This window comes from Balaenoptera borealis (genome assembly GCF_965194805.1).
Source record: "Balaenoptera borealis genome assembly, chromosome: 12".
In the NCBI taxonomy this organism is placed as follows: Eukaryota; Metazoa; Chordata; class Mammalia; order Artiodactyla; family Balaenopteridae; genus Balaenoptera; species Balaenoptera borealis.
The window spans coordinates 72,060,532-72,074,431 of NC_138869.1; the positions used below are offsets into that span (position 1 = coordinate 72,060,532).

The following is a 13,900-nucleotide window of genomic DNA, read 5'->3' on the forward strand; positions in this document are numbered from 1 at the left end:
AATATTTCTTGAATCTGCTTCCCTCTCTATTCCTCCTATGACTACCCTAGCTTAGCCCTGGATTGCTGAAATGGCCAAGTGTGTTTTCCCATCTCTGGTTTTTATCCCCTTCTTCCCATCTTTCACACCATTTAAACACAGACTTGTCGGTGCAGTTCCTTTGCTTAAAACCTTTCACTAGCATCCCATCACATACAGTTAAAATGTCCACATTCTCAGGAGTTCCCTCGTGCCCTAGTGGTTAGGATTCTGGGCTTTCACTGCCATGGCTCGGGTTCAATCCCTCGTCGGGGAACTGAGATCCTGCAAGCCACGCAGCACAGCTAAAAAAAAAAAAAAAGTTCAGATTCTCTAGCTTGTGCAAGGCCCTGTGTGCTCTACTTCCTGCCTCACCTCTTAAACTCAGAAATCCAAAACTGACAGTTTTAATCTAAAGCCTTGTCCTGTACCACCTCTTTATCCCCTGGGCTAATCCTTGTGCATCCTTTAAGACACCCCTTCTTCCTGGAAGCCTGCCCTGAGACTTCTTGCCTGCCCCCACCCCCCAAGTAGTACTCTTTCCATAACCCTGTGCATTTCCCCTTTGTAGGACTTTACCACACCAATTATTGTGTGTTTCCCTCCTACCCTCTCCCACCAGACTGTATGATTCTTTGAGGCCAGAGACTATTTTAAACATCTTTATATTCCCAGTGCTTTTATTTTGATGTCCAAAATAGGCATTCCATACATGTCTAGATGAATGAAAGAATGAAAATTTCGTAACGTTGCTAGATATTCAGGAAATAGTGCAGCTTTGCTGGGCTTGGCCACTGGAGGGCAGTGAATTACCGTATTCTGCTACTGTGCTGAGATAGTCAAAAGTTCTCTCTCTTGTAAGGGATGGAGATGGAGTTCTATCACTCATTCAGCAAATACTTATTGAGAACTACACCATGCCAGGCACTGCTCTAGGCACTGGGGATACAACCGTAAACAAAGTGGATGAAAATCCCTGCCTTTCACTTCTAGGTATTTATACAAGGAAGATGAAAGCGTATAGTCCCTCAAAGGCTGCATAGGAATATTCATAACAACTCTATTAATATAGACAAAAATTGGAAACAACCCAATTATCTGTTAAGAGGAGAATGGATGGTCACACAGTGGAATAGTACTCAGCCATAAAAAAGAATGAACTACTGATAAAAGCAAGAACATGGAAGAAATCATCTCAAAAACCATTATGTTGAACAAAAGAAGCCAGATACCGAAAAAGTACACATTGTATGATTCCATTTAAATGGAGTTCATAAATAATCTACAGTGATAGAAATCAGAATGATGGTCGACTCTTGGTGGGAGATTGATTGGGAAGAGGCAAGAAGAGACTTTATAGGGTGATGGAAACGTTCTCTATTTGGACTGGGGCACTTTTTTACACAGATGTATACATGTGTCAAAACAGAACCGTGCGCTTATGTGTAGTCTAATGTAGGTAAGTTATATGTAAAACTAAATCCCTTCCGCTGAGCGTAAATTCTGATGAGCAGAAACTGACAATAAATAGAAAAATAGGGCTTTCCTGGTGGCGCAGTGGTTGAGAATCCGCCTGCCAAGGCAGGGGACACGGGTTCGAGCCCTGGTCCGGGAAGATCCCACATGCCGCGGAGCAGCTAAGCCCGTGCGCCACAATTACTGAGCCTGCGCGTCTGGAGCCTGTGCTCCGCAACAAGAGAGGCCGCGATAGTGAGAGGCCCGCGCACAGCGATGAGGAGTGGCCCCCGCTTGCCACAACTAGAGGAAGCCCTCGCACAGAAACTAAGACCCAACACAACCATAAATAAATAAATTAAAAAAAAAAATCAGAAGATTCCTACATTACAAGTGTATATGAATTTAAAAAAAAAATTAAAAAAAAAATTAAAAAAAAAAATAAGTAAGGTATTTGTTACCTTGACTGCGATAAGTGCTATGCAGGAGAACAAAGGAGGAAAGAAGGACACAGTTGTGCCCTGTTGGCAAGAGTGGGAACAGGAGCAGGTTTCAATCAGGGTAGTGAGCCGGGGTCACACTGAGAAGACGATGTCTGAGCAAAGTCCTGAAGGAGGAGAGGGGGTGAGCCATGCAGTTAATTTTTGGTTGTTAACACTCAGATTTTCAGAGGAAAGGAGTTGTTGTTAATAACTCCCCACATGCCCAGGTACCATGGCCCCTGCTGCCGTGTCTTGCTCCTGGGCTGCTGTGGATTATACTCCAGCTCCGTGCTCTTAGATCCTGGGAGGCTTCATTGTGCATCTCACACCCGACTCTGCCCTGCCGCTCCTGTTCCTCCCCGCCTGGCAAGGTGTGGAGGCCAAAGCTGAAACTGGACAGACTTACGTAGTCTTTCACTGTCTTAAGAGGACCTTCCTTTTTTTCCTTTTAAAATGTAAACTTCGTATTGAAGTATAACATACACTTTTTAAAGTATATATGTCATTAAATGCACAGCTCAATAAATTTCCCCTAAATAACCAGCACCCAAGTGGAACATTTCCAGCACTGCAGAAGTCCCCTTGTGTTCCCTTCTAGCCCCTCCCCTCACCCCCACAAGGGTAACTATTTTACTGACTTCTAACACCTCGATTAGTTTTGCCTGTCTCTAAACTTTATATAAATTGAATCATAGAGTAAGGATATTCCACTTTGCATTTTCATGCTACTGGTTTGGAGGGCACTGGGAGTGAGACCGATGCTAAATTTTTAGCGCTCACCCTGTTTGGGACTTTACCCCTTTCTTCAAGGTGCCTCCTGGCCCCGTCTTCATAGATGCAGCAGCCTCATGTGTGATAGTTGAGACATATGAGACTCTTTCCAGCAACAGACACGTATGTGGGGACGCCCAGTCAGAATGCTGAGCTGAGCTGAGCTGCTTTCAGCGGACAGTTGAGAGCAGTGTGAGCATTTGGTGGGATGTCCAGTGCTGGATTTTCTCCCCTGTAGGAGGTAAGCTCTCCCAGGGCGAGTTGTAGCTTGTCATCTCCCGCACTGTAGGACCCGGCCTGCTCTCTCCCTGGTGGTAAACCAAGTGACACGTGCATGCCCACTTGCTCTCTCTCTCATCTGACCCCCCAAAAAATGAGAAATTATAACAGAGGAGAAATTGAGGTAGCCAACATAGTCAAGATGTTTGAGCCTAGATGAGGAGCCTCTGGGCAGCTGACATTGGCACTGGGGACCTTGGACTCCCTAGAGCCTGTTCACATACACAGTGTCTTGGTGACATGCTGCCTGGCTCTGTGGGTGGTCTTTGGGCAGGTCCTAGAAGGTGAAGTGTGTGCTGGATCTGGCCCCTCCCTGCCCCCATAACCTGAATACTCATGTAGTTCAGGTTCATGTAATCTGAGGTCATAGCCAACAGCCACTCGTGTTTGTTAAATGAAAGTAATCCAAAAAAAAAAAAAATAATAATCCAGGAGCCTCAGGAAAGTAGAAACGGTTTAGTGATATGTTGGTTTTTAAAATTAATTTTAGCCAGGCTGCCCCACGCTGAGTAGTGGACAGCCAGAGATCATTTTGAATTAATATTTACCTTTTAGTCACTGCCCTGATTGACAGGCATGGTGTCGGGAAGGGCTCCATGGTCAGCTGTTTCTCTGTGTCTTGGAAACAGCACGTCTCCTCTCACTCAATCTGGAACATGGTCCTCATGAAGCAGAAAGGCCCCGCATGGGTCTCCGCTCTTTAGGAACCTCAGAAGAAGTCTTTCCTCTAACCTCCTCCCTGTCCTCACTGCCCTTTCTTTGTCAGGTGGTTTGACTTTTCTGGGTTTAGCCGAGGGGCCCCTCTATTTTTTTTTTTTTAATATTTATTTATTTATTTATTTGGCTGCGTTGGGTCTTCGCTGCTGCGCGGGCTTTCTCTAGTTGGCGGCGAGCGGGGGCTACTCTTCTTTGCTGTGCGTGGGCTTCTCATTGCGGTGGCTTCTCTTGTTGCGGAGCATGGGCTCTAAGCACGTGGGCCTCAGTAGTTGTGGCTAGCAGGCTCTAGAGTGCAGGCTCAGTAGTTGTGGCGCATGGGCTTAGTTGCTCCACGGCATGTGGCATCTTCCTGGACCAGCGATCGAACCCACGTCCCCTGCATTGGCAGGCGGATTCTTAACCACTGCACCACCAGGGAAGTCCCGAGGCCCCTCTACATTGTCCATGCTCAGCTGTGGTGGCCTTGTCTCAGCTGCTGCTATCAAATACTTGCCTGAAAATACCAGATGAATAACACCCAACAATAAGTTTCTATAGCACTTGAACCACTTAAAAATTAGTACATACAGGTGATCAGATGAATTCCTTGACACTTTTCTTAAAACTGTGTTTCTTTTTCTTTTTTTTTTAATATATATATATTTTTTTAACTTTTTATTTTTGGCTGCGTTGGGTCTTCGCTGCTGCACAGGCTTTCTTCTAGTTGCGGTGAGTGGGGGCTACTCTTCGTGGTGGTGCACGGGCTTCTCATTGCAGTGGCTTCTCCTGTTGGGGAGCACGGGCTCTAGGCGCACGGGCTTCAGTAGTTGTGGCGTGTAGGCTCAGTAGTTGTGGCTCACGGGCTCTAGAACGCAGGCTCAGTAGCTGTGGCACACAGGCTTAATTGCTTCACGGCATGTGAGATCTTCCAGGACCAGGGCTCGAACCCGTGTCCCCTGCATTGGCAGGCAGATTCTTAACCACTGCGCCACCAGGGAAGCCCAAAACTGTGTTTTTCTGGATGAAATATTTAACTCCTATTTTATGAAGTTCTTTAAATGTATAGCTGAAAAGGTTTTTTTTTTCCTTTTCTCAATCAGTTTACTTTTGTGATCAGAAAATATTATGTAAGGTATTCTTATGAGTCCAGTTTAAAAAAAAAAAAAAAGACAGGAATCCGGTAAGCCAGAGGCTTTGGAAAATAGAAGGGCTGTCTGTAGTCTGATGCCTTGAATCCTCTCATGCCTGCCAGTTGGGCTGATTAATTCTGACCCAGCAGATCACAAAATACAGAAATTGCCCTGCGATCACAGATGGTTCCTGGGAAACGCCTAAAGCAGTTAATGGACAAGTTAACTCTTGTCAGTTTAAGCGAAAGCGGTTCTTCCCGAAGCTGTAGGGGAGTGTTTGAGGCATAGGTGAGGCTGATTTTAGGCCCGAGATCTGGAGTTCTCAGAAAAATAAATACTTGACTGGGGCTACCACTCAGGTGGTACATTTTCTCAGCTAATAATGCCGGGCTTGACAGCATGTTCTTGTCAAGCCTGGAATGGGCAATTTGATTTTTATAAAGCGCTTTTGGGTTTCCTCTTTTTGGATGCTTTGCCTCTTAAAACAGCCATAAAATATCCCTTAAAATCTCACTCCCTCCAATCTGAGTCCTGGCTGCTGAATGCTGCATAATGACAACCAGAGACGCTGCCCTCGTTGGAGACTGTGTTGCTGGCATGGTTTCCCGTTCCAGCTTCAATTATATGTTGGATTTTCTCAAGTGGGACGTTTAATGATCCTTCTGAACAGACTGTTTATGCTGAATGAAGCCCTTCAGAGAGCATTTGGGCCTCCCTTTCTCTGCTGCTTTTTGATGGTGCACTCAGCTGACAGTTTTTGACTGAATGTGTGAATTTTATCCTCCCGGCAGCCAGAACACTAAAACTAAACTTTCCTCCCACTCTCTGAAATGCTGGTGAGCTCTCCCACTGACTGTGAAAGCCATGGGCTAACGGGCAGGCCAGGCGTAAGGGCAGAACATGGGGAAACAACAACCCCCAATTCGAGGCCCCAAGAGAGGGTTCAGCATCCTGTCTGGTCCCTTTTCCCCCTGGACAGCTAAAGGTTTGGAACTGGCACAGTTACTGAGAGCTGTATCTTACCAACTTAAACCTCATGTTCAGTTTTCTTCCTTGAGACCAGAAGGTGGAAATGGAAAGCTTTGAAAATTGACTTTTATTTTTTAGGTACGTTTGGAATTAGGTTAGGTTTGGCTGTGAATAACAGAGATCTAAAATAACAGTGGCTTAAACAAGGTAGAAGTTTATTTGTTCCTCATATAATAACAATAATACTAGCTAACATTTGCATAATGCTTATTTTATGGCAGACACTGTTAGCACTTTTCGTGTATTGATTTGTTTAACCCTTACAATGTGCATTGACACTAGTAGGATATTACCACCTTAACAGATGAGGCTTTGAGGCACGGAAGGTAAAGTCACTTGCCTAAAGCCACATAGCTCGTGAGTGACAGAGCCAGGATTTGAGCCACACAGTCTGGCTCCAGAGTCTGTGCCCTTAGCCACGTGCTCGTCTGTCTGACAGAAAAGCCACAGGTCACCAGGGCTGATGTGGCAGCTGTGCTCCCCAGTCTACTTGGTGACCCAGGCTCTTTCTCCCTTGTTACTCTGCTGTGTGTGGTTTCCATTCCCAGTGACATTCCCACTGCAATGTTCTGGAGTGGTAGAATGCCCAGGTAGGAAAAGACCCTTCAAATTATTGTGGCACTCTGGATTTTCTTTTGGGAAACGTGTATGAATAGTGGGAGTGGTTTTATCTTGAGCCTTCCTTGTGGGTTTCATTTTTTTCTTACAACCCTATTTTCTTTTTCTTTAATAAATTTATTATTTTTTTATTTTTGGCTGCGTTGGGTCTTCATTGCTGCACGCGGGCTTTCCCTAGTTGCGGCGAGCGGGGGCTACTCTTCGTTGCAGTGCACGAGCTTCTCATTGCAGTGGCTTCTCTTGTTGCGGAGCACGGGCCCTAGGCGCGTGGGCTTCAGTAGTTGTGGCATGCGGGCTCAGTAGTTGTGGCTCATGGGCTCAGTAGTTGTGGCTCACAGGCTCTAGAGCGCAGGCTCAGTAGTTGTGGCGCACGGGCTTAGTTGCTCCACAGCATGTGGAATCTTCCCGGACCAGGGATCGAACCCTGACCCCTGCAATGGCAGGCGGATTCTTAACCACTGCACCACCAGGGAAGTTCCACAACCCTATTTTCATAAAGAGGGAAACTACTGCCTTGGACGGTTGGTGTGATCAGTCTCGCTCACTAAAAAGAACACACGCTTCCCTAGTGCACTGCTGGGGGTCTGGTCCTGGAGAGTGGTCTGGTGGTGGCTGAGGTTAGGTCACTTGAACCTGTGGCCCAGAGTGGTTCTTATATGGTTCCTCTGGCCATTGTTCGCGGTAGTGGGAGTTGGAGGCACCTGGGTATCCATCCATGGGGGGAACAGATATGTAAAGGGGTGGTGCTCTGTGTGGGGCAGTGAACTAGAGGTCTGTACTGCAACACGGAAGGATCTTAGAAATGTAAGATGAAGCAACAAGAAAAAGGAAGATTCTGAGCTGGGTCTTAGAGCCCAGTATCACTTAATTAAATTAATAGTATATATATGGCCACCTCCCACCCCCACCCCCACACACAAGCCCCCACTATATAGTAAGTGTTTAAGTTAGAAAAATAGAAAGATGGTATTTTCTGGAAGGATTTTTTTTTACGTGGTTTCTCAAACGGACCTTTATATATTATCTGAAGTCTTCATTTCTTCAGGCTCAAGTGTTGTTTTACAAAATCTTGTTTGTTCTTTTTTGGTGGTGAAAGGCAGATGTAGTCAATGGTAGCCCCTTTCTTCTAAAATCATGTGCATTTTTTCCTGACTATAAAAATTATGTTTATTGTAGAAATTTTGAATAGTAAGGCTTAAAGAAAATAAAAATTCGTTACCCCTACCACCTTGGGAATAAGCACTGTAAACCTTTGTGATCTGTTTTGTCTTTCCTCTGTGATTATATAAACACATAAATATTGTATGCGCAGTAGTTGAGAGTAAACCATAAATAATTTTGTACTTTACTCCTTTCCCTCAATGCTGTGACATGCTTTCCCGTGTCATTACAAATTCCTAGTAAACTTCATCTAAAATAAACTATATCGTGCCTACTGTGTGCCAGGCACTGTTGTTGACACTTTACTTGTATTAACTATGGACTTTTACACTGTTCCCAGGGTCATAGCTTTTCTGTCAAAGCACCCCGCCCTCCCCAAAAGGGTTTTTACAGCCCTTGATGTCCATTAGAAAAACGCTGTTTATACAGGATGAGAATCTGAGAGTTGTGACACATTTCCCCAAGAAGGTCCAGATGTAGGTCTAAATAGAGTAATAATTCTCATAAATGAAAGAGAATACATTTCATCATATGCCCGTGTCTCTCTGCAGCACCAGGGACTGCAATGAACACCCTGTTTTCAAAACAGGGCTCCAAGGAGATAAGCTGCGTTTGGCACAGAACTCAAGGGCCTGAACATTTCCATGTGTGGCCTCTGACAGGCATGCAGGGGCCTGTAGGTTGAGGTGGCCTGTCTTGTCCACCTCTCTCTGGCAGGAAGGAAACATCACATAGCCTCTTCCTTCTTCTAGAAGACTGTTATGTTCTCCCCGCTTGTATCTCAGACCAGATAGACAACCTCTCACTCTTGTCACTTAGTGTGGGATTTCCATGAGAGGCTAATAGGCGATCCTCTTTAAAAGAGGTCCCATGGCTAAAGAAGCTGGGGAAATGCTGGATAAGCAAGGTTAAGGAGATTTACTTAATGCAGAATGTCTAATAACTTCTCAAATCCTTTTGTGTGCTATGATCTTCGTGAATCTCCAAGATGAGGATATATAACGCAGCATTTCTCAACCATATTTGTCTGTGGAACCTTTTTTCTTGAGTATCCTGTAGGATTGAGGTTTTGCAGAACCCATCTAGATAACTACCAGATTGGTGAGATTAAATCCTGGGAGCTTTCACGGGTTTGGGCCATCTTCCTTCACACACTCATCTTCACTTCTGAGTGGTGAGGCCATGGGTCTGCCTTGTCAGAACTGGAGGATTCCATCTTTAAAATGAACTATGGGGGCTACCTGATCCCACCTTTTCTCACTACCTGTAAGTGTGAGTGTGCTAGACAGTTCAGTGAATTTCTGAAATCAAGGAATTTTTCCAGACCATCTCCAGGGGGCTGGATATAGCTCTTTTTAAAAATTTATTTATTTTTATTTTATTTTTGGCTGCGTTGGGTCTTTGTTGCTGTGCACGGCCTTTTCTCTGGTTGCGGCGAGCGGGGGCTACTCTTCGTTGCGGTGCGCGGGCTTCTCATTGCGGTGGCTTCTCTTGTTGCGGAGCACAGGCTCTAGGTGCACGGGCTTCAGTAGTTGTGGCACGCGGGCTCAGTAGTTGTGGCTCACGGGCTCTAGAGCACAGGCTCAGTAGTTGTGGCGCACGGGCTTAGTTGCTCCGCGGCATGTGGGATCTTCCCGGACCAGGGCTCGAACCTGTGTCCCCTGCATTGGCAGGTGAACTCTTAACCACTGCGCCACCAAGGAAGCCCCTGGATATAGCTCTTTGAACAGGAGGCCTGAAGTATTTTTTCCCTCAAACTAAATGAACAAATGCAGTGGAAGAGGAAGATGTGTTGGCCCCAGCAAAACTGCTGTGAGAAATGGCCTGTTCAGCGTTGTAAGGAGATCCTCAAGAGCCTTCCTGGGACACGTTTGCCCACCTGACAAGGGGACGGGGAGGGCAGGCCCCTGTTCCTTGGCATCGCATTAGCCTGGCTCTCTCCTGGCCTTAAGGACCCCGTTGAAGATACTAGACTCTGTCTTTCTCTCTCCATTTTTTGGAGAAGACCTCTGGACTTTCTTCACCTTTTGTTTTACAGAAGAGGACGTGGAGAACTTTGATGTGACCAATTTGTCTCAGGACATGCTGCGAAGCATAGAAGCCGACAGCTTTTGGTGCATGAGCAAACTGCTGGATGGGATACAGGTGAGTGGTTCTGCCCTTGTGGGACACCTGGGTTGGGGCTCCCTGAAGCCCTTTGGGTTCCTTGTTGCTCTTCTGCATCAGACAGGGCCCCCCCACCCAGCATGGCTCCTCTCCTTTTTGGTCCATCCATCTTTACCTCGTTCATTAGCTTTACAGCTTTCAAAAGGCAATGGTCTAGTGTCCCCTGGAGCCTAAGGAAGTCTCCGTGTTGCCCTGCCTTTGTCATCAGATGGTGCCCCTCCTTTTTTCTGTGCTCCCGGGCCATGCGGTTTGCCTCCACAGCACAGGGCTCTCTTAGGCTTTCCTCACACTCTGCTGTTCTGTGAGATTCCTTTGTTCCCCATAACACTGGCACCAACCTCGGAAAAACAGCTTGTGTTTTATAAATGTATTTCAGTGAATTTGAGGGATGGTGGCACGACTGTTTGGTATCCCTGTTCATCCTGAGTCCTATGTTGTTTGCAGGATAACTACACCTTTGCACAACCAGGGATCCAGAAGAAGGTCAAGGCACTAGAAGAGCTTGTCAGTCGGATTGATGGTAGGTTCAGAGGAAGAGTTCTCTAGCAGTAGCACAGTGTGATTCTGACACAAGCCAGTTATGCTTGTGGCCCGCCTCCTCAGCCCCCTTCCAAGCCACGGCCCTTTTCAATTCACTCTGTGCTGTTGGCGGCACTGGCATCCTTCCGCATCTCAACCGGAAGGCGAGGTGAGAACTCTGCGGTTATGTCAAGTTCTTTTCTCTCCTTAGTTTTCTACCACTGAGTTCTGTCAGTCCTCCTTCAGCATCTCTCCTCAAATTCACTCTTTCTTCTCGATGTCCATAGCCACAGCTCTGGTCCAGCCTTGCTTGGGATTTTGCAACTTCCTCCTAGAAGGACTTGCCTCCTCCATACTCTTTGCTCTTCCACACCATCTATCACACACCTGCATCTTTCCAAAGCACTGTTCTGGTCATGTCCCTCTTTTGCTCTGAAACCTCCCGTGCTCTCCATTGCTTTCAGCGTCAAGTCTGTAGTCTGACCTTGTCCTTCATGCTGTGATGTGACTCAGGACTCCTGGGCTCCATGCCGGGTCCCCAGGTCTGACTGATACCCCAGCAGGACGTCCCATAGCTCCCTGTGACCTGTCTGGGTGGGGAATATGAGTCGTGGCTTCCTGAAGCAGAATGTCTCTGAGGAACAGGAGCCCTACTGTAAGTCCTTGGCTCTGGCCTGGAATCATGGAGTGTTAGAACTGAAGGCAACTCGGGAAGCCCTGCTGTTGACCGATGAGGAAACTGAGGCCCAGGGAGAGAAGTTGGAATTACTGTCACGTAGAGGTCTGACAGCGAGGTCTTCTGTTAAGAGGAATCTCTAGCACCAATTAATTCCACCAATTACTACACAACTGTTAAGTCCCATTGTCTGGTTTTCTGTCACGGATTTTTCTGCTTCACCAAAGCATTCCCTTCCCCAGTATAGAGATTGTATATCTTTCTCCTTTCCCAGGTTCTCTTTCCATGAAAACCTTCCCTGATTTGTTCCACTCACTCCAGCTTCCTTTTATGACTTAGGATTTCAGTCTTCCCAGCATGTTTGATTATTTACTATTTTTATCCTGTGCATCGTATGTGGGATACTTTTAGCCTCTTTGCCTTATTGCCCTGGCCCAGCTGTTAGCTCCATGATGGGGCCCACATCCAGCTCTCTTGCATCCCTCCTGGTACAGGGCCTGTGCTAAGCTGTCTGACAAGGGCCAGGTTCCAGAGGGTCTGAGCTGTGGTTTTTGCCACTGTCTGGCCTGTCCTTTTTTTTTTCCTTTTTCCAGCCCTCAAAAATACCTGAAAAATACAGGCACAGTACTTTAGGATGGTGGATTTTTAAATGTATATATCTTTATGCTTTGAGTTATAGAAGTAATACTTAATCATTACAAAAATTTAGACACTTGAGAAAAACACAGGATAAAAAGTAAAAATCCTCCCCCTTCCTTAAATTCTACTCCCCAGAAATAACCATCGTTGATAGTTACTCTTTCAAAATTGTATTAAGTATTTGCCCCATGCAGGTGCTATTGTAAGCACTTTTATTTTCTCCTTTTATTTTCCCCCAAACTTTCTGAGGTATGGATGATTATCTCCATTTATAGATTAGGAAACTGAGGAGGATAGTGATTTTTTTTTTTAATCCTGTCAAGCAGTATTTGAGGGGCTGTCGTGTAGAACAGGGGTCAGGTTTGTTTGTGTTGCTCCAGAATACTACACCAATACCAAGGGGTGGGAGTGGGGAGGGAGCTAGTGTCTGCTAGTGTCGACGAGACACTTTCTGGTGAATCACTTAATACATCAGTGGGTGAGGCTGCCCTTGAGTGGAGTCGGTGAACCTCCTTCACTCGCAGTTTAAGTCCCTGCTGGCTGCCATCTGTCAGGGATGCTGAAGAGGAATCCTCACTGGTGGGAGGATGGCCAAGGTGACCCGCACCGTTCTTTTCCATTCTGGCTTCTTCTCTGATGAGTAACAAGGTCAAGCAGGCAAGTGAGCCTTATGTCTCCTGCTGTATGGCTCGAGCAGCCATGTGAAGGAAGAAAGGTGCCTAGAATATCACTGTGGGGTGTTCAAATAGTTCTACCACATGCAGGGCTGAGTAGTAACCATGCACTGTTGCTGCGAGGTGGTGGAGTCAAACGTAAAGGATGGTCAGATGCCGGTTTGGCCCCTCTGTGTCTGGCTTCTCCAGGGAGAGTGGCTGAAAAGAAATGGAAAGCACCTTTTTGGCTCATGTGACTCTTTCAGGGTCCAGTCCCCTAGGTTACTCTCGGGGGGCCAATGACACTTTCTGTTTCAGAGCAGGTACATAATCACTTCCGGAGGTACGAGGTCGAATACCTACAGTTTGCCTTTCGTTGGATGAACAACCTGCTTATGCGGGAGCTTCCCCTTCGCTGCACCATCCGCCTGTGGGACACATACCAGGTATGAGGAGACCCCTGCCCCCTCCATGCCAGGCTGTCCCTGAGGCACCCAGCTCCCTGCCGGGTGTGCAGTATAGCTGCTCGGAAGTTCCCGCCACCTCCTTTCTACCTCTGTGTCTGCCTTAGCCTCATGGGCAGGGCCTCTGCTAAATCTTTTCAGGCCTCTGCTCAGCCAGCCATTAAAGGGGTGCTGTTCTGCTTTCCCACCTTGCAGAAGGATTGGCTCTGAGAGGGCTAGAGCCAGGTCCTTGTCAGGGCTTGGAGACCTAACAGTTTTTTCCGTTCCCAGTCTGAACCAGAAGGGTTCTCCCACTTTCATCTCTACGTGTGTGCAGCCTTCTTGATCAAGTGGAGGAAAGAGATCTTGGATGAGGAGGACTTTCAGGTGAGTGGCCTGGAGCTCAGCCCGCACTGGGGATGAGTGTCAGAATGGGAGTCACCCCGCTAGTGGGGCTGTGCGCATAGAAGCTACCACAGCAGGTACCTGGCTGGAAAGAGCAAAGGAGAAAGGATGCTCACAAGAGGGTGCCCTTCCCAGGTGGCAGGAAGGCACTGGGGCCCAGAGTTCTTCAGCGTGAAAGGGTCTTAGTGCCAGAAAGGCTGCAGAGCAGCTGGGCGGGTCTAAGAGACCTTTCAGTCATTCGCTGACCAGCACTGGTTGAATACCTGCAACATACTAGGCACCATTGAGGGAGTAGGACATACAGAAAGTAGAACAGAGAACTCTGCTCTTGTAGAGCTTACATAGTAGTTAGGGAGAGACTTAAAGTAAACCAAAGCCTAATAAATAGTAAATTAAAATGAATGTTAGAAGGAGGTAAGAAATATAATTTTTTTAAAGGTAGAGCAGGATAAAGGGATTATTAGGTGGTAGGGGAGGGACAGGTTGCAATTTCAGAGTAGTCAGGACAGGCTCACTGAGAAGGTGACATTTGAGCAAAGGCTGGGAGAAGGTGAGGGAGCGAGCCATGTGGACATCTGGGGATCTGCGGGAAGAGAGTCCAGGCAGGAAGAACAGGCTTGCAGAGGCCATGGGGTCGCAACGTGCCTGGGCTGTTGGTGGAACCATGATGGTGGCCAGTGTGGCCTGGAGCAGAGTGGCCCAAGGGAAGAGTAGGAAGAAGTGAGGCCAGAGAAGTCACAAGGGACCCAGATCATGGAGG

General features: G+C 46.9%; 1 protein-coding gene and 1 long non-coding RNA gene across 4 annotated transcripts in view; both read left to right on the top strand.

The window, feature by feature from the left end:
- LOC309608274 overlaps nucleotides 1-13,900 on the top strand; it is a 244,302-nt gene that overhangs the window by 127,588 nt on the left and 102,814 nt on the right. The window lies entirely within an intron of this gene.
- The window catches only part of TBC1D22B (TBC1 domain family member 22B), a 70,245-nt gene that overhangs the window by 44,142 nt on the left and 12,203 nt on the right, over nucleotides 1-13,900 (top strand). For 2 of the 3 annotated variants that reach the window (XM_082347842.1, XM_082347841.1), the window contains exons 9-12: nucleotides 9,678-9,784; nucleotides 10,250-10,325; nucleotides 12,611-12,738; nucleotides 13,027-13,122. In XM_082347842.1, the coding sequence (XP_082203968.1) occupies nucleotides 9,678-9,784; nucleotides 10,250-10,325; nucleotides 12,611-12,738; nucleotides 13,027-13,122 (407 nt within the window). The remainder of the gene's footprint in view (nucleotides 1-9,677; nucleotides 9,785-10,249; nucleotides 10,326-12,610; nucleotides 12,739-13,026; nucleotides 13,123-13,900) is intronic. The other variant, XM_082347843.1, reaches the window with a different exon arrangement.